The sequence below is a fragment of the Ochotona curzoniae genome, unplaced genomic scaffold (assembly GCF_017591425.1).
Source record: "Ochotona curzoniae isolate NIBS_2020 unplaced genomic scaffold, NIBS_Ocur_1.0 scaffold_3835, whole genome shotgun sequence".
Classification (NCBI taxonomy): domain Eukaryota; kingdom Metazoa; phylum Chordata; class Mammalia; order Lagomorpha; family Ochotonidae; genus Ochotona; species Ochotona curzoniae.
This window is the reverse complement of record NW_024467114.1, coordinates 12,560,498-12,585,305: the sequence shown is the minus strand read 5'-3', so window position 1 is coordinate 12,585,305 and position 24,808 is coordinate 12,560,498. Positions and strand designations below refer to the sequence as shown.

The following is a 24,808-nucleotide window of genomic DNA, read 5'->3' as shown; positions in this document are numbered from 1 at the left end:
CTTATTTTTATTGGAAAGATATACAGAGAGGAGGAGAGACAGAGAGGAAGATCTTCCATCCAAATGATTCACTCCCCAAGCGGTTGCAGTGGCTGGAGCTGAACCAATCCAAAGCCAGGAACCAGGAGCTTCTTCCGGGTCTCCCACACAAGTGCAGGGTCCCAAATCTTTGGGCTGTCTTCAACTGCTTTCTCAAGCCACAAGCAGGGAGCTGGATGGGAAGCAGGGTTGCCGGGATTAGAACCAGCACCCATATGGGATCCCGGGTGTGCAAGGTGAAGACTTTTAACCACTACACTATCGCGCTGGAAAGCAGCAGCAGACAAACCAAGACCTGACATGCATGTGGGAGACCAAGATGGCATTCTAGGCACCTGCCTTGAACTAGTCCTGGCAATTGCATCTCCATCTCTCTCTCTCTTTTTCTCTCATAAGCCAGTTCTGTACCCTCTTGCTCTTTCTCTTGTCCTCCCTTTGCTCTTCCACAATGGAATGAAACAGCAAGATGATGCATGTTAGTTGTTGGCTGCTCCATCTTGGACTTTCCAGCCTCCAGAGTCATGAGCCAATATATTTGTTCTTTGTAAGTTACCCAGGCTGTGGTATTCTGTTACAGTGCAACAAAATGGACTAAGACAGTTTATGTGGCAAGCACCACACCCTTCCATGTAACATGGCGACTTTCCAGCTAAGTCTAAGTTGCTGCCTCCAAAGCAATTTCCCAAGCATTTCACTGAGCTGGTGAGCATTAACTGAGTCACTTGCATCTGTTTTCCTCTCTGTGTATTCTAGGCCTCATGGTTCAGGATGGCAGCTGGAACACTATCCAATCATCACACCTACGGCCAGAATGCGGGCAGCAGAAGCAGGGGGCCAGGAGAGACACACATCAACTGTGTTTTTAAAAGGTTGCCTAGAATCTGCAATATAGAGTTGCTCATATCTCCCTGACCAGACACTTTTTCAATATTATCCCTAACAGCAAACTAGCTACAGGGCAAGATAAAACGCTTTAGTAAGAAAGGGAAACAAGTACTGAGGGACAAGCAATATTTCCTGTTTCACATCATTAGGAATCTAATAGAATCTAAGGTGTGTGATAGACTGATCTGCAGCATGATGAGTCCAGATTATCACTGTTATTGTTGATTTTCTGGCTTCTTGTATCAACCTGGTTGATACTTGCATACTTTCTCAATGACGCAAACATATGATGCAACTGTTTTTCTTTTTCATTAAAAAATAATTATTTATATTGATGCAAATATAAAAATTGATTTTAAAAATTGCTAATCTGTGTTTTGAAAAAACAAAATGCTACTGCTTTAGACTGCTCTGATAGATGCCCAGTGCCAATTGGATAAAATGCTTATATCTCAGAGTAACTCAAAAGTCCAAACACAAACCATCTTTGAGGCTCATTTCTCATCACCGGCCCTGATATACCCTGTCTACACAGCCAAGAACTTTTTAGGAGCCAGACTACGTACCAGATTCTTCTGAAGTTACATAATTCACATACTCTGTCACAACACCTGGGAAATTTTGGTTCTCCACCACGCCTTATAAAACAATTATGTAACGATTCCCAAACAACACGAATAAAAATCCCCTCTACTGTTGCTGGCTTTATCTCCAAAGATTATTTCACTAAGTGCAGGTTCAGGCCAAGGAATCTGCAGCAACTTAAACAAGCAACAGAACACAGACTGAGAAGGTGCTCAAAAATGTTAACTAATGATGACTACAGTAAAAAAAGGACTATGTCATATTAATTTACCACGCTTTTCTCCTGGCTTGACTTTTTATATAATGCTCTTCCAGGATAACGCCATAATTCTGTCATGATTTATAAAGGAAGCAAACAGTTAAATGTCTTAGAAAGTCACATTTCAGGTATAATTGCAATGTATATTACACATTCATGTGTAACCCCAATAACTCTTCTATCATAACATGCTTCAATTTTATATAACTGGATAAAGACAGATAACAACAAGACAATCAGTTAAATGTAAAAGAATGTGACACAGTCATTCCTCAGTAGCTAGCGGGATCATTTTCAGGACTGTCATGAGGCATCCACAGACACTAAAGTTCATGACGTAAGATGATGCAGAATTTCCATATTATCTCCCCACATCTTTCAAAATATTAAAATCACCTCTAAATTACTAACATGGTACAATGTAAATACCATGGAAATACTTGTTATAGTGTATTATTTAATACAAGAAAAAAATCATTGGTACAGTTCAGCACAGATGTAAACTTTAAAAAAAAATGTATCCATTTGAGAGGCAGTGAAAACAGACACAAAAAGGAAGAGAACTCCTAAATGCCACAACAAACCAAGCTGGGTCATGCGGATGTCAGGCACCAGAGAACCGACGCAGGGACTCAAGCCCTTCAGCCAGTGTTGCTGCCTCCTGGGGTCTGCATTAGCAGGAAGCTGGAATCAAGACTGAACCCAAGCACCACGACACGAGACATGGGTGTCTTCATCACCAGGCTGAATGCCAACCGCAGAATGCAATTTCCCCCCAGCTGTTTCCGATGTGCTGTCGGTGGACAATTCTGGTGTAGAATCTGTAGGCACCAAGGCCATCAGTGATGTTAAGAATGCTGCAAGGACATTTCGATTCTTCCAATCTGTTGGAATCGCAACTACAAGGTACACTGCCCACACCTATTCCATCTCACTGAAGATGCTCATCCTCATGATAAAACTTGTGAATGGAATGAAACAAAAATAAACTTTAAATTAAAACATCAACGCTACATTTAAAAAATCTGTACTTATGGGCCCGGCAGCATGGCCTAGTGGCTAAAGTCCTCGCCTTGAACACCCTGGGATCCCATATGGACGCCAGTTCTAATCCCAGCAGCTCCACTTCCCATCCAGCTCCCTGCTTGTGGCCTGGGAAAGCAGTCAAGGACGACCCAAAGCTTTGGGACCCTGCACCCATGTGGGATGCCCTGAAGAAGTTCCTGGATCCTGGCTTCAGATCGGCATAGCATCAGCTGTTGCACTCACTTGGGGAGTGAATCATCGGATGGAAGATCTTCCTCTCTGTCTCTCCTCTCTATATCTGACTTTCCAATAAATAAATCTTTAAAAATAAAAAAAAAAATCTGTAGTAACATGAGGTCAGTTGTGGAAGTCACAGTATTAGCAAAGCCTATAGGAAACTACAGCATATAAGAAAAAAAATCTATAGGAAACATAGCAAAGCCTATGGGAAGCTCCATTTACATAACACATTATACATACTTATACACTTAGAACATTTTTTTAAGACAGGCATTTGATCCAGAGGCTACGAAGCCACTGAGGACTTGTGCGTGCTGTGTCAGAGTGCATGGTTGAAGTCTTCCTCTGCTTTGAACTCCAACTTGAACAAAATGTACCCCTGGCAGGCAGCAGGTGACTGCCCAAGAGTCTGGGTCCCTTCCACCCATGGGGGAAACCCAAATTGCACTCCGAGCTCTTGGCTTGAGCACTGACTGATCCTGGTTTTTTTTGAGATAATTGGGGGAATAAAACAGTAGATTAAAAAAATGTATCTATTTGAGAGGCAGTGAAAGTTCTAGATAAAAGAACGAACTTTCTCTCCTCTTGAAAGACAATAAAAATAAAATAAGAATTTTAAATTTAACAAAACACTTTTCTCGACCTATATTGCACTGAATAAGTATCTTCCAGGAGACAGTACACAGTAAACCAATCAGTTCCCACCAATGAGCTATCAGAAACATGACGGCTCAAAGGATTTAACTTAGTAAAAGTATATGTTGCTTTGGAAGTTTACAGGTGTTAACCTGCCAAAACATTTAACCTAAAGTAAATGTAGACATACAAACACTATGGCTAAAAAATGTTTTTTCAGGCCCAGCACAGTATCCTGGTGGCTAAATCCTCACACTGCAATTGCAGGGATCCCATATGGGCACTGGTTCCTGTCCCAACTGCTCTACTTCCCATCCAACTCTCCACTTCTGGCCTGGGAAAGCAGCAGTGCACCCACATGAGAGACCCAGATGAAGCTCCTGGCTCTTGGCTTTGGATCACCTCAGCTCCAGCTGCTGCAGCTACTTGTGGAGTGAACCAGCAAACTGAAGACCTTTCTGTCTGTCTCTCCTATCTATTGAACTGACTTTTCAATAAAAATAAAATAAAAATTTTTTAAAAGAAAAAAGAATCACAAGACCACTTGGAATTCACATCTGAATAATGAATTTTAACAAAAAGCTTCAAAATTATCCCAATGAATTATTTTTTAAGATTTCAAACTTACTACCTATAGAAACACATTTAATTTCCTAGAATTGCAAACCTTTCTGCTCTTTTCCTATCTGATATATTGGAAGTACATTTCCCCAGAAATTTTGGGCCCTGTTTGCTTTTTTGTCCATTTGTTTGTTCTTCTACTAAAGTGGAAGACAAACTTTCTATTTTGTGAGGTTTTTTTTCCAATTGTCTTAAGACATTGTCTGATGGTTTCTAATCACTAAATTACAGAATGAACTGCAATGCTCCTCAACTATGCATGTACTCTAAGAGAACTCTGAGGAGAAATAAAACTAAGCACAATGTCTAGGGGCCAAATCCCAGAGCCCACTCCTCAGATTCTAGGATGGACCCCAGCACCAGGGTACTACCACACACCCTGCAACACACAGGGAGCATGTGGACAGGCCTTCCGTCACATTTTCCAACTTCATCCACCGGCTCTCCTGGGTGTAACTGTGTAACCCAGAGGAGCTGCCTCTGCTTCCCAGCATAGTTCCACCTCTCCCCAGTCCACGCAGCCCCCTCTCCCAGTGCACATGCAAGCTGGAAGGGGCAGCAGCATCCACCAGCACTTGGGGAACCTCCCAAAACACCTAGGGAAATGAAACACTGCCAGCTTAACAGCTAAGCCAGAACCAGGGAACAGGGCCGTGAAAATTAATCTATGAGACACACATCTTCTCTTTTCTTAATAGGAAAATGAGCAATTTTACTATACAATGAAGTTAATTAAAAAAAAATCATGGCATACTTTCTTTAGAATTTAAATATCAAGCGCAAAAGCACAAAGATCACCAAGCAGACTAAAATTTGAAATTTTCTGGATACTGCAACACATGGATAAAGAGACAGTAACAGGGAAAGTCACTTTTTAAATCCATACACACTACTTTCTTAAGGATTTGTACATTTCCTTTGTAAGAACCGGGAGGAAAATAGAAAGCACGTGCTCAAGGCTTATTTAGTTTCTGTCTCTGCTGCTTTAATGAAAACCTTCAGCTCCAGACAGAATCAAAGTGACTTATTGTCCTTCAGTCTTTGGAATGTAAATTTTTATTTTACACAAGAGAATTTCCACTTTTAAATACAGGAAACAACTTGGAGATGAAAAGATTACCTTAAAAATTTCCACATACAAATGTGCTTGCTTAATTGAAGCATACACACACCCTCAGGTTGAGTGATTTCCACAGAGGAATTCAGTAGGAGACAATCACGCAAACCACCCTCCAACACGGACACTATGCAAAATGTCATTGGTCATTTAAACTGAAAAACAGAAGGTGAAATTAGATTACATTTTTTCAATATTAGTACTTAAAAGATGAAACCCAAGCTGCTGAGAATAACTAAGCTGATCCTAAATTCAATGAGTTTTGTGAAATAATTAGTTTAATGGAAACTAGAAGTTCTTATGCCCTACTGTTAGCAGCACCTGCATAGTCTGAAAAACATGACTTTCAGTTGTACTGTAACCCAATTCCTTTAATCTCAATAATGGTGCTTGCCTGGTTTCATTTTGCCTGCTCCAAAGTTACACTCAACATTTGGTCAACAACATTAGTGAACATAGCAACAGGAATCTGAATGATTCCTTTTTATCTTACATCCTATATTTTTTTCTTTTTCCTTTATTTTGGCTTAAACATAATAAGCCACTTCATGCCTTTCTTGTAATTTTGGGAGGAATTTTATGCCAACATCTAGGAGATACCCTTTTTCCTAATTTAAAATAACTATGAGATTGTAGACTGCAATAGTAAATTTGTATTCAACTTAGAGATAATGTCTTAGAAGTACAATTAAACATGTCATAACAGAATAAAACCCTGGTAATTACAAACAGTCCCATGTTCTCTGGGTTTTCATACAGCAGTGTTAAAATTATGAAAAATCGCCACCCAGTGATACAAGTGAAAACTGCAATTTGTTTTTGTGTAAAATGAGCACCCTAGAGGATTACCTCATTACTGAATGAACAAATAGCTATTACCTTCTTATGTGAATAGAAACTAGTTACAGGGAAAGGATGTTTTTCTTCTAGGTTTACCCCCCTTATTCTTATTCAGCCCACTCAATATTTTACAAAGGCCAAAAGCTTTGCAGATCCTAAGGAAGGAAAAAGCCTTGCCACCCAAACGTGAGCTAATTGCATGCAAGCAGCTCAGATATTCTGACTCCAACAAAAGTGCCTCAACTATGGCCAGTTCCTACATTTCAAATCACAATCTGTTGACTTCACCAACTCAGCAATCCCATATAGTAATGGTGACCTAAAAGCTTTTTGTGTTAAGCCTAGAGGAAGAGGTATTATCAAGTGAAAAATGACAACTGATACTTCCACAATATGATTTACTCTGTCCTTCTTATAAACAGGTGATAAAAATCAAAAAAGGAGATAGTCTCTCAATTTTATACAATCCACCTAGATGAGAAACTGTTGTTCCAAATATAATCATGTTTCTAAGTCTTGTTGTATCAAATGGCAGTCAGTAGGCAAACACACAAAACCAATGACATATATGTGTCTTCCTGTAACAGACTTATTGCATAGTCCAACACCAAAAAACTACATGGTTACAAGCTCATCGAAATACAAAAGTAGGGGTCATGGAAATAAGGGCATGAGCATTTCAAACTCACCGTTTAACCTGCCTGGCATTTTACAAAATATCTTTACACAGTATGCTGTGACACTAAAGAAGACAACACCATGTATATATACATAGAACCCTATAACAAAAACAGCAACTCAACAGGACAGATCAATTTTTTTAAGAAAAAGATTTTACCATTATATTTTTAAAGAAAATCAAACATATTCCTAACAATCTGTCAGGACCTTGATCAGCCAATTCAGTTTACTCTTTACTTATTGAGGGGATTTTTTTAAAAAAAACTAAACAATGTATGTCATCTTATTTTCCTTTTTGATCGATTTATTTTTATTGGAAAGGCAAATTTACAAAGAGAAAACAGACAGAGAGAAAGGTCTTCCATCCTCAGGTTCATTCCCCAAGTAAATATAATGGCCAGAACTAAGTTGATCTAGAGCCAGGAGCTTCTTCTGGGTTTCCCACATGGGCTACAGGAGTCCCAAGGTTTTGTGCCATCCTCTACTATTTCCTCAGGCCACAAGAAGGGAAGTGCAGCAATGGGGATATGAACTTGTACCCAGAGCAGATCCTGGCACATTCAAAGTGAGGATTTAGCTGCGGGGCGGGGCCATTCTGCTAGACCCTGTATGTCATCTTCCAACTCAACTTCAAGTAGGCCATAATTTGAAAATCCTTCCTTTTCTCTTTTAACAATAGAGAGTACAACTCAAATTTATTTTAAAAACCTTATGGCTACAGGCATCATGATACAGTGGGCTAAGATGCTGCTTGGCAGGCCCACATGCTGTGTCAGAGTGCAAAGGCAGCAGATGACGATACAAGTACTCATGTGGGAGACCCAGATGGAGTTCCAATCGCCTGGCTTTGGCCTAGTCCAGTCCTAGATGTTAAGAGGTATTTGGGGAGTAAATTAGCAGGCGGAAGGTGTCTCTGTCTCTTGCTCTATATTTCCAAGAAATAAAAATAAATGAATTTAAAACAGATGAAAGGCTTAGAAGATTACTCACGTTTTAAAACTGAAACTAGTGCTATGACATTCAAGCAATTCACACAAATAGTTCAGGGGTTAAACAGATAGGCTCTGACCAAATTGCCTGGTTAATTCCACAAATACTTGTGCTAACTGGAGGAACCTGAATAGGTCAAGATTTTACCTGTCTGGAGATACAGGACAGCCACCTCACTAACAGGGATGTTCTAAGCATTTTACACACAGTGACTCATTTCATCTCTTCAATAGCTTCATGGGGTAGGTAATGATATATCACTCACTTCAGTTTGGCTAAGTGACACTCAGGGAGTTAAATAACCTGCTCAAGGTAGAAACCCTAGTAAACTAGGGAGCTGAGCTGCCAACCCAGAGAATCCAGCCCCTGAATTAGCACACTACAGAGAGACATAAGACCATGCTGACACCATCAAAAACCAAGTTCACAGGACACTTACTGCACTTGAGTTTTTGTAGACAACAGTGCAGGAGTGGAGCTATACACCTGAGGAGAAATAGACCGAAAGAGACAGGCATCAGCAGACAGAGGACCTGAGGGACAGGGAGGCCTCACTGAAATCCAGGGAACTTGTCTGGCTTGCATCCTATAAACGAGGCATAGCAGTGGCTCAGCAACAAAAGAAATTGCTATTCAGGAGCTACAACAGAAGTGACTTTTAACCAAAACTGGACAGCTGCTAGAAATACACCCTTGTATATGACAGTACGAGGAGGTTCTCACAGGACAGCATGTCAGCCTTCAGGAAACAGCCAGGAGGGCTCAGCAATACCAAAGGGAGCAGCTGGCACTCAGAGTACATTAGCGTAATTAAATCCTGGAAACTCACGGAAGGGCACGCCTGCTTATCTTCTGAGGCTCCGTTTAAGACTACTTTTTAAAATCAGAGCTGTTGCTGGGAAAGGAAGAAGTTCACAGCTGTTAAACTTCACTTGCTGAGGCACAGCACCCTGGAAACTGGGGCACTTCAGATGTAGCCCAGAGACGGGCAAGGGAACATCTGGTCAGGAAACAGGAGGAGCTCTCAGGAAGACTAGCACGAGCAGCCATGTGAGTTGTGGTGAACTGCTGGTCTCTGAAACATGACAAGATTGCGGGACACAGGAGCACAAACAGAAAATAAATTAAAACAAAAGGGCTCAGTGCAGGAGTCTAACATCTAAAGTCCTCACCTTGCACACCCAGGATCCCATATGGGCGCTGGTTTGTAGCTTGGCAGCCCCGCTTCCCACCCAGCTCCCTGCTTGTGGCCTGGAAAAGCAGTCAGGGATAGCCCAAAGCCTTGGAACCCTGCACCTGCATGTGAGAGACTCAGAAGAAGCTCCAGGCTCCTGGCTTCAATTTAGGGCAGCTCTGGCTATTGTGGCCACTTGGGGAGTGAATCAATAATAGATGGAAGATCTTCCTCTCTGTCTCTCCTCCTCTCTGCATATCTGACTTTCAAAATAAAAATAAAATATATAAAAAAAAAACTTGAGGAGGTCTAACATTAGAAATTCTATGAGATTCCAAGCATCCAATTACACCCTGTAAATGGCTGTATGATAACAACAAGGATTATGTCAATTTCCACTCATGAAATAACAGGGGAAAAAAAAGGTCCTCTGTTAAGATTACAGAGATAACTTTTCAAATAAGGAACACAAAATAGTTTGTAAACAAGGCTTCATTGGAACAAAATTCAGAGAGAAATGTTTACCATGAAAATGCTCCCTTAGTGAAGTGAGAAGACAGCAAGACTATCTACTTTCGAGGAACAAGGGATGAGGTTGATAAAGCCAGGTCTGACTTGGGAGACAAGGCACTAATTCTGGACACAGTCAGGAGGCAGGGTCACACAAGGTCATATGCCACCTTATCCTACAGTCAGAAGCCTTCTTCAGAAAAAACACAGTCCCTAGTCAGAGACCAAGTGCCATGATTTTACCTCAGGTGTCAAGAGCCTGGTCTGAAATAAACAACTCTAGCCACACTATTACCCCAGTGCTAGGCCACAGAAGATGGATTCAGAAACACACAACAGTCCTGACAGAACCAGGCTGTGGAAAGAATGGAACATTCTACACACACATTTATTCATGAGAATAACCATTCTGGTCTCCCACAGAGTAATAAAAAGAGGGCCTTCTTTACAGGTAAAGTCCCTGTATCTTCTCTACAAGAGACCAGATCCCACAGAGAAACACTGAGAAGGCTGGACCCCACCATAATGCCTCTGAATGTCAAGGTCAGAGGCACAGGGAAAGTCGAAGGCTCAGCAGGCAGGAAGCTAACAAAGGATCACCCACAAATCTTAAAGAAACCATTTCCATTTCTTCCAACATACTGAGCACCTGTCAACGCTAGTGGACACCTGTCCAATTAGGCTGGAAAGAGGGAGAAGTAAGAAACCAGCATGCAGAGGGAGATTCTGAGAAATACTCCAGCAAACGAACCCAAAATGAAACATACCTCTCCTCAGAGAAGGACCTGGCACTGGGTTTTGGCTACGCCATAGCACTCATTGGGTACAGAATTTCTGGGAAGATCATATGAAGACAGCCAATTTCTTACGTGGAGGGGAAGAGACAATGACAATGAGGAAATTTTACCTGCAGAATTCCCCTTGAGCAGAGTACTGGTTTTAGGTGAAAGAAATGTCTTTAAAGCCACTAAAATCTTTCCAATGAAAAGTCTTTTAATTTCACGATTTAAAAAAGTAATCCATGCAAAAATTTAGAAATTTTTAATAAATTTGGATTTCAAAATCTATTTAATTTAATAAATATTTATTTTAAGAAGCCAGACAAGAACTATCAATAAGACAACGCTTGCGTTTATCAAAGATTCTTAGCTTCCTAAGTTAACTGATGGGCATAACAGGTGGGGGAAGGAGTTATCCTCCAAATTTAATTTGGAACATAGAGCCAAACCAATGTTTAAGAGGTGTATGAGTTCATAACAGCATTTCATATGATTGATGACTTTTTATAGATATGCCCTTTTAAATTACACCTGCAAGTTAGTTCTGAGGTTTTTTGGAAGAAAATTAATCATATAATTATCAAACAACTTTAAAGGAAAGACAATTCTTTTAATTCTGATTTTCTTCTTAGAAAAACTCACCTAGGTAACTGTCATTAGGCTTTTGGTTAGCACACTTCCTTTCTACTCCAGAGTACGCGGGTTGGATTCCCAGATCCATCTCATCACTCCAGCTTCTGACCAACACACACCCCAGGAGGCAGCATCAAGGGCTCTGACTCTGTCTCTGAGTAGGAGATCTTGTCTGAGCTCCTAGCTCCCATTCCAGCACCAGCATTTGGCTGGTGAACAAGTACATGGGAATTCTCACAGGAAGTAAAAACAGAAGCACAAAGACTCACCCAAAAGGACGAATCCTTCTACCTCTTCTGTCTCTGGCGCTGGGGGCTTTTTAGATTCGGGGGGCTTTCTGAAGAAGTGAAACATCACTGCTGCCGCCGCCGTCTCCACCTGAAACAGAAACACTGGATAACCCCGCTTCACATAGAACTTTCAAGCCCTGGTTCTGCCTGACAAACATAAAGATATCACAGATATTTCTCTTAGAAATTTATTACTGCCAGACCTAAAAGCATGAGCCTTCTCTAGCTGTCAGAATACAAAACTAGAAATTAAAGTCACTAGATTCCCAGGCTACAATCCGTGTGAATTCAAATCCTTAACACACCCTTTCCCAATCTCTACATATTCAGAAAATAATCAAGAACTTCTTATGTACAAAGCTAAAAACCAATAGATAACACCAGACTCCAGAGTGATTACTAATCATAAACCAAGGAGGGAAGGTGGGTAAAGATTAGAAAGTCTTCTAGAAACTGAGAGTAACAATGGGATTTGCACAGGTGCTCGGACCTGAGCTGGAAAACTCAAGAAGGGTAATAACTCCCACCCAGATAAGCAGAGAATGCAAAGAACCCATGTACTGACAGAGAATTCACATCTGAAAAGATTTCACTTAAAAAAAAATATATATATATATTTTTTAATTAGAAAGTCAGATATGCAGAGAGGAGGAGAGACAGAGAGGAAGATCTTCCATCCATTGATTCACTCCCCAAGTGGCCACAACGGCCAATGCTGAGCCGAAATGAAGTCAAGCAGCCAGGAGTCTCCTCTGGGTTTCCCGTGTAGGTGCAGGGTTCCTAGGCTTTGGGCCGTCCTCGGCTGCTTTTCCAGGCCACAAGCAAGGAGCTGGATGGGAAGCGGGGCTGCCAAGCTACAAACCAGCGCCCATATGGATCCTGGGTGTGCAAGGTGAGGACTTTAGCCACTAGGCTATCTCACTGGGCTGATTTTACATTTTTAAAAAAGATTTATTTTATTTTTATTGGAAAGGCAGATATGCAGAGAGGAGAGACAAAGAAACAGATCTTGCATTAGCGGGGTCACTCCCCATGTGGTCGAAAGGTCCATAGTTGAGCTGACTTGAAGCCAGGACCAGGAACTTCTGCCGGATCTCCCATGTGGGAGACCCAAGGGTCCCAAGGCTTTGGGTGGTCCCTGACTGCTCTCCCAGGCCACAAGCAGGGAGCTAGACGGTAAGTGGAGCAGCCAGGGCTTGATCCAGTACCCATGAGGAATCCTGGAATCCTGGTACTTTCAAGGCAAGGATTTAACCATTGAGCCATCATGCCAGGCCCAAGACTTCACTTTTAAAAGAAATTTAAAAACAGTGAACAAAAACCTTTGCCATGTCAAAAAGAAAACACCACAGGAAGGAAAGGGGAGAGCCTCATTTCCTTCTTGATGATTTCCAATTTATTTTAGATTTCTTATAATGAGCAAATCTGATATTTATAAACAGGAAAACACCAAAATGTATTCCTGATGGTTGCCACGGTGACCAGCAGAGGGCGGAGCCTGCTTCCAGCACAGTCTCATGCTACAACCCAGAAGGGCAGGTGGAATTGTGGCACGCCCCCCAGGAAGCGCGGCCACTGCTGCACCAATGACAGACACAAACCAATATTGCCCACCAAATAAGGGCTGAAGCAACACCTGCTTCAGCTTCCGTGTCAAGGGGGTTTAAAAACCCCTGCATGTTTCTTTCTTGGTCTTTCTTTCTGTTCCTTTGTAGCCCCTTCTCCACGTCTGTGTGCTGCAAGGGAGAAAGGCCTGTGAACTGGGATTTCTTTGAATAAACGTCATCTATATTTTGTCTCTACTTGGTTGCTTTTTTCCTACACGGGTGGTCAAGGAATCTAGCATTTCTGGTGGCTCGCCTAGGGAGAGGGATCGTTAAACCACCCCACTGGCAGGGTTGTGGCTGCCCACTCTCCGACCTTCAGTCGCCAGGTACCAAAGACCTCTGCCCAAGCAGAAGGTAAGACCCCTCCAGGACAAGCCCCCTTCGTCCAGAAAAAGTCCCTATCATTTGGTTTTGGACTGCCCAGTCGCACACATAGCGGTTCACCTTCGCTGTGGACCTTTTGCGAGCCAGGAGGTGTCTCCCTCGCACTGGCCCTCCGGTTCTGGGGCCTCAGCAATTGAGAGATGCCTCATTCGCCGACCCACCCTTGTCCCTGCTAGCCCAAACTCCAAGGCGGGGATGACTTCCTCGCATTTGGACCGGCCGCGGGATACTGTCAAAACAAGATGGGCCGTGCCAAAATCCCAGCGGAAGCACTTTTTTTTTTCAAAGATTTATTTTTATTATTTTTTTATTGGAAAAGTGGATATACAGAGAGGAGAGACAGAGAGGAAGATCTTCCGTCCGATGATTCACTCCCCAAGTGAGCGCAACGGGCCGATACTATGCCGATCCGAAGCCAGGAGCCTCTTCCGGGTCTCCCATGCGGGTGCAGAGTCCCAAAGCTTTGGGCCATCCTCCGCTGCTTTCCCGGGCCACAGGCAGGGAGCTGGAAGGGAAGCGGGGCTGCCGGGATTAGAACTGGCGCCCATATGGGATCCCGGGCGTGCAAGGCGAGGACTTAACCACTTGCGCCACCGCGCCAGGCCACACTGGGAAGCACTTTTTAACTGACATCCTCATGGATCTGGGCAACTCTGTCACCACCAGGACAAAAGCCTTCTGAAAGCCCCGTTCAAGTCTCTGTCTCTGTTACCATATGTGCTAGCATCCTGGGAACTGCAGTCGCATCTTTCTGTCTACACGGGGACCTGTGACCAAAGTTTCCTGAAATAAAGGCCATGTAAATTTTTTTCTATACGGAGCTGATGTGTTCCTTCCCAGGTGGTCAGCGCATCTTACAATTCATAAAAACCTTTATTAACTAGTTGCATTACTCATGCCTGTATGAATTAGAATTCAATCCAGAATTCGTCCTAATTTTCAAATAACTGGGATCTTGCAACTGTCTCAATACAAATGAGAAAAAAAACTCACCCGCCAAGCCACAAGCTGAAAGAAATAAATGCCTGTACATTACACATGCGAGGGAAAAAATGCCTATCTAGAAAATATGAAGAATTCTTAAAATTCAAATGAGAAAATAACTAAAAAAACTAGGCAGAAATTGCAAATAACCACATTACCACAAAAATGTATTCAATGACAAACCACCACATAGAAATACATTCAATATCATTAGTCAATAAAAAAACATAGATTAAAATGCCAACAAGATAAGTACACACCTAACACTTAAATCAAAAAGACTTGCCAGGCCAGGTGTTTGCAAAAATCTGGAGCTGGTGGTAGGAGTGTAACACACAGTATGACCACTCTGGACAACAGCCTGGAAGCTTCTTCAGCACATAAATATATCTCCCACATGACGTAACTAAGAAAATGAGGATATATTCTTATACTTGTAAACAAATGTCATAAATGCCTGTGTAATAGCCAAAAACTGGAAACCATTCCAATGTCCAACAACAGCTAAACAAACTGTGATACATTCAAGCTACTATTCAAGAATCCAAGAGAACAAGGTACTGACATAAGCTACAACGTGCATGGGTCAGCACACGGCCTAGCCAGTTAATCTTGCACCTGCAGTGGCAGCATCCTGTAATGGGTGCTGGTTCGTGTCCCGCCTGCTCCATTGCCATTCCAGCTCCCTGCTTATGACCTGGGAAAGCAGTAGAGAACATCCCAAGGCCCTGGGCTTCTGCATCCATGCAGGATATCAAGGAGAAACTCGAGGCCGCCAGTTTTGGATCAGCTCAGTTTTTTTTTTTTTTAAAGATTTATTTTTTTATTATTTTTTCATTGGAAAGGCAGATATACAGAGAGGAGAGACAGAGAGGAAGATCTTCCGTCCGATGATTCACTCCCCAAGTGAGCGCAACGGGCCGATACTATGCCAATCCGAAGCCAGGAGCCTCTTCCGGGTCTCCCACGCGGGTGCAGGTTCCCAAGACTTTGGGCCGTCCTCGACTGCTTTCCCAGGCCACAGGCAGGGAGCTGGAAGGGAAGCGGGGCTGCCGGGATTAGAACCGGCGCCCATATGGGATCCCGGGCGTGCTAGGTGAGGACCTTAACCACTTGCGCCACCGCGCCGGGCCCCTGGATCAGCTCAGTTTTGGCCACTGCAGCTATTTGGGGAATGAACCAGTGGCTGGGAGATCTCTCTGTGTCGCTCGCTTTCTCTGTAGCTCTGACTTGAGGTAAAAACAATAATTATAATAATAATAAATGTTGTTTTTAAAGCTACAGCATGCAAAGAAAAGGTTTTAAAAATTGACATATAATGAAAGAAGTCAGATGAAAAGTTCATACTGTGTTATTCCATTAATACAAACGTGTACAAATGGAAACTAACATCTAGTGACAGGAGAAAGATGCACAGCCTAGGGAAAGGAGAGACAGACAGGCGGAGGGAGGGATTATGAAGGAGTACAAGGAAACTTGGGGGCTGAGGGTGACAGATATGTTCATTATCTTGACTGTAACAGTGGCGTTAGTGGTATAAACACATGTTAATCACACTGCACATTTTAGTACGTGCAATTTATTGATGACATCTCAACAAAGCTATGAAAAATTCATTATTAACATATTTAAATGTCATATAAAACTTTAGTTCAAAATTATTCAGAAAATTTTCTTAAGTTTAAATCATTCTCTGTTTTAGAGTACAGTCTTTGTATGAAAAACAAAAAGCTTCTTTTCTCTATGCATTCACACAATACAGAAATAAAAAGGCATTGTATTCCCCTTTAAATGGTATACATGGACTACACATAAAAGAGCTTGCTTGACAGTTGGGCAAAGCAAATCCTCCTGCTCTGGAATGGGGAATGGTAAGGGAAATAATCCATTTCTTTTTCCCCCCCCTAAAACTCCAAAGCCTCCCTTTTCGGTAATATTTCCCATGACAAAAGGATTACCAACATGGTTTTCTCAATTTGATCTCTCCCTTTCAATTGCAACAGCCATCTAGCTAAATGTAAACCTATCAGAAGGACCAACATTCCCCTGTGGCTGATGAGCAGCAGCCACATGCCATAGCGAGAAGCCTCACACACACATTTTCCTTTACGGCTGTCCCAGAATTCAGTAATTCCAAAAAATTTCACAATGCTGAAATACTGAGAAATGATACAATGCTTAATCTTCCTCCTCTTCCCACAGTGGGCTAAAAAATACATGATTTCACAAATAAAACACAGTTTAGATAGTAGATTTATTCATTTATTTTGAGAAATATGTAACTAGCGTAAGCTAGTGGTCTGTGCTTTTAATAACTTGAATTTTGAGTCAAGATTTCATCACCCGAGACAACAAGGAGCATCCCTTGCTGATCTCATGGATTTTCCTGCTCAGCTGGCGAGATCAGTAAAGCTTGACAGACTGCATATTCTCATATTCTTTCTTTTTAAGATTTGTCCTTTAGTATAAAAGGACCAAAGACTCTTGTCATTTTTTCATCCTGCTAGGTTTGTGGTTTTACAGGCTTTGTTATTAATGCAATGGAGAATAGTACAAAAGGCTGAGAGGAAAGCAAAGAAAGAGACCTTAAAACTCCTGCCCGAGATGCACCTCCTCCAAACAGCCTGGAAACCAAGTAACTAAAGCATCAACAAACACGTTAGTTCCATTTATTTGAATTACACACAGATCAAACAAAAAACACATAAGACAAGATAACAAAATACTACACTTTATATCTAGCTACTACCCAACTGAATAAAATCAATCTAGTAGCTGAAGGCCAGTTTTTGCTTTTGCTTTTGTTTTTAACAGACTAGTGAGAAGAAAGTAAAAAGAGAAAGCAGAAAGATTATCTGAGAACAAATATATGGTAGGTGATATCTGATGAGCTTCTGCTTTGGGATATGTGTGCTGGGCCATGATATGAAATATATGTCTTAGTCCAAGTGGCAAGAAAAGAAAATTAAATGTCATTGATTATGCTTAGGCACTAACAGACTGCCTGAAAATTTTTTGAAAAATTATGCATACCACTGAACTCCAAAAGTTGACATCTAACACTTTCCACTGAAATTACAGAGGATGCAGTTTCTAGCATATTATAAATATTTATATGTTGAAACAAAACTGTTAAGTCATTCTTTCAAAAGTATCCATTGAAATCTAAATACCCTAACAGGAACTACCAGGAACAGCCTGGAGTCACCGTTTTCACTAGAACAGGAAATCCTGCTACCATGGACACACCCCTCATTCTGGTTTTCCTAATGTTCTAGGATACTATCTCAATCAAATCATTGCTTTCTACCATATGATAAAGTTCTTACAAGAGTCACAATCGTTCAATTGCTACACCCTCACCCTGCAAAGTGCCAGGATCCTGTATGGGCACCTTTCAAATAATTAAATGTTAGGAAAAAAGAAAAAAGGAGTTGCTGACCTCTAGGAATGTTAAGGAAAAAAACTACACTTATAATTTATTACTTGGATCCCAATCATTGGCCAAGATGGTAATTTATAGATCGTCATATTATCCTGACTTCTAAGTTAATAATGCAATGACAGAATTTGCTATTTCAGAAAAGTTACAGGGCCCTGCGCAATAGTGTAGTGGTTAAAGTCCTCGCCTTGCACATGCCGGGATACCATATGGTCGCCGGTTCTAATCCCCGGCGGCCCCACTTCCCATCCAGCTCCCTGTTTGCAGTCTGGGAAAGCAGTCGAGAATGGCCCAAACCCTTGGGACCCTGCACCGCGTGGGAGGAGGCTCCTGGCTCCTGGCTTCGGACTGGCTCAGCTCCATCTCTTGTGCTCACTTGGGGAGGGAACCATCAGACGGAAGATCTTCCTCTCTGTATGTCTGACTTCACAATAAAAATAAATAAATATTTTAAAAAAAAAGAAAAGTTGTAAACATAATTCTATATAACAGCTACAAACCAGCCATTATGGCTAAGGCATAAATACCACTCTGCTATCAGTCCCACAGGCATTTCTCTCTTGTTCTTTCAATGCTACCACTCAGGAAAGACAGCGCATCGTGAGAAAGACTCCAGAGAACTCTAACAAAAGTCATCTTGATGCATAAATACCTTTGGTGAAATAAACACATCTAAACAAAGCCCTAAGGGGATATGCAATCATTTGATGTGAGGTCACACCTCTACAGCTCTGCTTCTCTGGGGAACCTGGCATGAACCAAGAAAGAAAAATAGAATGTTATTCAGTGTGAATCTTTAATTGCTCTCTATGCGATCACTCAAAAACTTCAATGCTCAGCAGGAAGCATCCCACGCAGCTTTCAGGTACTCACTCCTCTAACTACACAGTAAAAATCCTGCATCACTTGCTTTCCACCTGATTCACAAAAGGTCTACACCCATCCCCAAAAAAACAAACTTCTGATAACATTCAGTCATTTCTCTGTTTATTTTTAAACTCGTTAACCATGATTTAAAAAGAAAATAGGTATATTTATTTACTTATTTGAAAGGCAGAATGACAGAAAGAGAGAAAGATGTTCTACCTATTGGTTGCCTCTACAATGACCCCAACAACTGAGGCTGGGTCAGGCCCAGGAATGGCACTCGGAACTCCATGCCTGTCTCGCAAGTGGAAGGCAGGCCCCCAAAGACCTGGGTCATCTTCTGTTGCTTTCCCACGTGTATGATCGAGGAGCTGGACTGGAAGCAGAGCCAGCACTCCAGTACCAGCTGCTTATGCTGCTGTCCCAACGGGTAGCTTAACATGCCATGCCACAACACCAGTGCCAAACCATCATTTTTTTTTCAGACCTCAATAGTGGGAAGGTATAAAGCTAAACCCTTGGGAAAAAAGATACTTTTCTTCCCCAAATTCCAAGAGCCAACCAACTTTATTGTCTCTTCTCCTCATACCTCTTACAACATCTTTGGGCACAAATCAAGGTACTAAATCCTGTGTCGACTCAGCCCCAGCCACACAGGCTGTTAACAGTCCTGTCTAGTCAAGAAGTATCGTTAGCTATCTGTTGACCTGCTTCAGACTCCCAAGCAAAAAGGGAACAAGCTGTTCTACCTCCTAAATTTTCATCAAGATGCACATTAAGAAACACAAGGCAGAAACCAGCAATGGCTCAACTGACTAAAAATAAGAGACCATATGCCAGAAACTGTGAGTCAAATTACCCTGAGCTACATGATCAATGGGGCTGACAGTGAACAGCAAGGAACTAAGGTCATCCCTGTATCATATACTATAGCTAAAATTCTACCCCAGGAATGAGTCAATGACTATGTGAGCAAACAAGCAAACTAAACAGGAGACTGAACCCCATGGGCTCATCTCATCCATCTTCATTACCTGTCCTTAATTCTCAAATATGGAAGCTGGAAGCTAGAAGTTAGAAACCCAAACACCCACGGACAGAAAAGTGGAGACAGAATGTAACACAGCTATGTTATGCAGCGCATTATGCAGCATTAAAGGGAATGAAACTCGTATGCATGATACAATACAGTGAACCATGAAAATGTTATCCTACGTAAAATAAGCCAGACCCAAAAAGGCAAATGTTGTATGATTTCAATGACATCAGTTAAAATTTATTTACATTAGTTTTATTTATGGAAGTTAAATTCACAGATTCAGTAAGCAAAACAGTGGTTAACTAGGGTTTAGAGAGGAGAGCATCAGAAGTTACTAGGTTCAAAAGATTTAAGTTTTGGAAGCTGAGGAGTTCTGGAGATAGATGGTAATGATGCCTGAACACAACGTTAGCATACCCAATGCCCCTGAATGGCACATCTAAAATCATTCAGGTAGTAAATGTTATATGATGTACATTATACTACAAAGAGTAAATTTTTAAAAATGTTATCTGGTTTAAAATAGTCATGTGGTTAGCATATCCCAAGCTATTATTCAATCTGAACCGAGGATGATCTACCTGAAATCTCATTCAATGTTTTTACCTCATTCCTTGCCATGACACATAAGACAGAGATTCCAACTCCTGCCATTGACCTACCTTTACATTTAATGCTCAACATTTTGCCACACCTCCAGCAAGGTCCTAGCTACTATTCAGTTGGGTTAATATTTCATAAAAGATCATATAACAGAATCAGTTTGCATTTCTTCCAGAAAAGAGACCTAGGTTCAAGCTCAATTATCTCAATCAAGGAATAAACCGCATTGGATCAGATTCCACATCCATTCAATTAAAACTGTTTAGCAAACTAGGAATGGAGGGAAATTCTGCATGCTAACAAGAAGAATTCCAAGTAGGAAAGTATTTCCAAGAAGGCTTCTGAGAAGGAGCACATCCCAAGGAAGCAAACCTTGCCGGCTGGCCCCGTCTCTGCTGCCTGCAGAGGAGTGTGGCAGCTGAAGTGCCAGTACTCTTCCTGGCCTAGAAGAGGCTCTCAATACACAGAGGGAAAAAAGAGAAACAGAAATTGGCTCCCTGAGTCCTCGTCCTTTTTTTTTTTTTTTAGATTTATTTGTTTGAAAAACAGTTACAGAGAGTGAGAGAGAGACAGAGACAGCAGGAGGGAAGGGAAGGAAAAGGATAATAAAGTTTCATCTGCTAGTTCACCTCAAAAGGGCTGGACCACATAGAAACCAAGAGCCTTGAACTTCATCAGGGTTTCCCCGTGTGAGTGGTGGGGCGCCAACACTTGGGTTATCTTCCACTGCTCTCCCTGGCACATTAGCAGGGAGCTGGATCACAGTCAACACTGGTGCTCATACGCAATGTTAGTTCTCAGGCAGCAGCCTAACTCACTGTGCCACTACGCCAGTTCCTCTGACAGCTTCCTAGTGGCACTATGACACCAAGGTGTGCTGCATGCCTCAGGACTTCTCTGCCATGTGAGAGAAAGACACTACGTACTGAAGCTGCGTTTATCTGTGCAGCCAAAGCCTACTGCATCTGAAATGGTGGGGGCAAAAGGCAGTAACAATGAACCAACAACAACAACAAAAACACAAGAGAATTGTATGAAACAACCTTCAATTATTCACCTATGAAGAGAAAACTCAAAACAATATTACAGAAAATTAGAACTAAACAGCGTCACAGGGCAGGTACAGCTATATGTCAACAACGATCAGTTAAAAACTTCACTTTAAAAAGTAATAAAAATAAATTTCACAATAAAAAATAACAGCATCAACACAAGGTATGTTAGAATCAATCTAACCTAAAAGTCAAAACTTTGGGTAGAAAATCATGGAACTTTCTAGAAAGATTGTAAGGAAAATAACATAGCTCAGGGATAGGAGTTGTCATTAAAATGTTACTTCTCCTGAAATAGATCCAAAGATTCAATGTAATTTTAATCAAAATCCCTTCACAGGTTCTCATGGAATTTGACAAGCTAAATTTTATATGGAACCGCAAAGATACAAGAACAACCAAGATGTTCCTGAAACATACAGCCCCATATGTCCCAAGCTATAATGTTACAGAAGAAAATGTGTGATGGCATAGAGACAGAAAAATAGAACTGACAGCCCAGATTTATAAATCTGTAAATTTAGGGCGACACTGAGGGTCAGTACAAAAAGGTGCTATACTCAATGATGACAAGAGAAATGAAAATAAAAGAAACTGGACACCTATCTCTAACAACATACTTAAAAACTCAATTCCAGGGGCTGGCACTGAGGGTGTAGCAGTGCAGCACATTAAGCCACTGCCTGACATACAACTTCCGAGATGGGTGTTGGTTAACATCCAAGCTGCTCCACTTCCAGTGTAACACACTGCTAACGCACCTGTGAAAGCAGAGGAAGGTATTTCAAGAGTTTGGGCTTCTGTATCCCCACGGGAGACCCTTAAGAAGCTCCCATGTCGCCTGGCTTCAGCCCATCCCAGTCCTGGTCATGGTGGCCACTTGGAAAGTGAACTAGTAGATAGGAGATCTCTCTCTCTCTCCCTCTCTCTTTTCTTTCTGTGTAGCTCTGATTTTCCAATAAATACATAAAGAAATCTTTATTAATTAAAAAAAATCAATTTTAGATATTGGGTTGTTAAATATAAAAGGCAAAAATATAGAATACTTCTAAGAGCATAGTATTAAAAAAAGTCTTACCTAGTTTTAAAAAGTTGATTTTATTAACTATACTAAGCTTAAGGGAATCACATCTAAGAACATCAAAAGAGCTCTTTCTAGTTTAAAACAGGAAAAAGAGAGGAGAGGGAGAAGGGGCGGGGAAGGAGAGGAAAAGATAAGCACTGTAGCTTGGATCTGGTGTGAACCCCAACAGTTCACGTGTTGGAGACCTGGTCCTTGCTGTGGTTGTGTTGAGCTGGTGGGAACATTTCGGGGGTGGGGCACAGGGGAAAGGTTACACTGTTCTCCAGGACTGAGTTCCACTGAGAGCAAATCTTTGTAAAAGACTCAACCTACCTCCCTGGCTCCTAGCTCTGCGGTGAATGTCACCTTCACTCAGCCTTCCGACACCTGCAGCCTAGTGACTGCAGAGAGGGTCCCACCAGAGACAGCCCAGCCAGCGATGGGCAGTAAAGCAGTCTCCTTTTCTTAAATACACAGGGATTGCAAATGAAGACCACAACAGCTTGTAAAGTTGCCAAGAATGTGGATCAACTGGAACTCAAGTCTCCTGAGAAAATATGTTAGCTTCTCTTTGACTGATCAAGCTGCGGATCCACGCCCTATGTGCCAGCAATTCCACCAATCCATGTTTGCACAAGTGCACAATGGGTACAGGAACATTCACAGCAGCACTGCACACACCAGAAAAGCACTGCAAACAAGCCAAAGGTCAGACAACAATAGAGCGAAGGAGTGAAAAGGAGGAATGCTACCTACATTCATCCACATGATTAACTTCAAAAACAAGAAAAAGGAGTCAAAAATACACAAAGGGTATTCCAAAAGCTCACACGAAATATATACTGGGAAAAACCATGTAAGATTTGAAAAAACGTTTGCACCTAAATAACTAATATTTACATTTCATTTCATTTTCTTCATAGCTTTTTGATGTGTCCTGATAAATGATTCAATTTATGGAAAGGTAAAGAAATAGGCCTTTATGTAATTACACAGTATATCATTTAAAAATGCCCATGTGTGGCATTTGTACACACAGGAGTTAAGTTGCTATGTGGGATGCCATATCAGAGTGTGTGACTCACAGCCTGGCTCCTCCAGTTCCAACCCAGCATCCAGCTAACGCGCCACCACAGAGGGAACAGGTGCCAAAACAGGTGCCAACTCAAGCAAGAGCATTGCTGCCAATCAAGTGGGAGACCCAAACGAAATCCCTGGCTCCTGGCTCCAGCCTGGCCCAGCCCTGGCAATTATGGGCATTTGGGTAAAATGCTGTCTCCCAATTCCCAACTCCCATTGTCCATTAGTTTTTTTTTTTTTTTTAATTGAAAGGCAAAGAGAAACAGAGATAAAGAGAGTGCTCCTGTGGGTTCCCTCCCCAAATGTCCACAACAGCCAGGGCTGGGCAAGGTAAGCCTGAGAGACAGGAACACATCCAGGTCTTTCATTTGGCTGGCAGGGACTCCGCCACTGGAGTTGACAGCTGGCAGGAAGCTGGACTCGGGAGCAGAACCAGGTCCTAAATCCAAGAACTCTGCTACAGGAAGCACATGTCCCAAAGGGCGTCTTAACCATTGTGCCAAACACTCACCTCACCACAAACTTCTTAAAACACCATCATGTATACTACTTCCTGTGTTCCATATTTAATAATAAGTTTTCATTCAAAACATGGCCAAAACTCCCTGCTAACACAGACCCTGTGAGGCAGAGGTGACAGCTGAAGTGACTGTATTCCTACGGCCCATGTGTGAGTCCTTGCGCGAGTAGGAACAGCCTAGGCTCGTTTTTTCTTTTATTTCAGTGATACAAATCCATAGGCTCTGGGGTTTCCTTACCCCTTCCAAAACTCCCTCCCAGTCAATGATTTTCTCTATGTTATAATACTATAGTGCTTAATAAGCAGACCTAAGCCCATCATTCTGTCCTTTAAGTGTATCCTGACATTGCGGGTACAGACAATGTCAGACAGTCCAGCATCCTATTGTCAGGATATATTTTACAGTTTCATTGGGAGTCCGTCTTTGATTTGGAAGCAGAGCTGCATACTGCATTGTATCCTCACATCTGGATATGAGTCCCCATTACACAGTTACTATCCATCCCCTTAAATGAAAAGCCATAAAACAAAATCAACAACACAAAGGAAAAAAGAAATTTACAACATCATGGTTAAATAACATGCTACTGAATGACCAATGTCCTGCTGAAGAAATGAAAAAGAAATTAAAAAAATCTTTTTGGAGAAAATGATGCTACTGTATGACCTATGAGCCAGTGAAGAATTTAATAAGAGGAAAGAAACTATTTTGAAAGAAATGAAAATTAAAATATATCAAAACCCATGAGATGCAGCAAAAACAGTATTGAAAGGACTATTGATCTTATATTTTGCATGAAGGTTGCATTATATCAGAGGGAACATATGGTATTTGTCCCTTTGGGATTCATTTATTTCATTG

The 24,808-nt window shown here is 41.7% G+C and overlaps 1 protein-coding gene across 2 annotated transcripts in view; it reads right to left on the bottom strand.

Annotated features, from left to right (window-relative positions):
* UMAD1 (UBAP1-MVB12-associated (UMA) domain containing 1) overlaps nucleotides 1–24,808 on the bottom strand; it is a 152,659-nt gene that overhangs the window by 126,106 nt on the left and 1,745 nt on the right. For both annotated transcript variants that reach the window (XM_040965054.1, XM_040965053.1), the window contains exon 2: nucleotides 11,285–11,393. In XM_040965054.1, coding sequence (XP_040820988.1) covers nucleotides 11,285–11,369 — 85 coding nt within the window. In that variant the 5' untranslated portion in view covers nucleotides 11,370–11,393. The remainder of the gene's footprint in view (nucleotides 1–11,284; nucleotides 11,394–24,808) is intronic.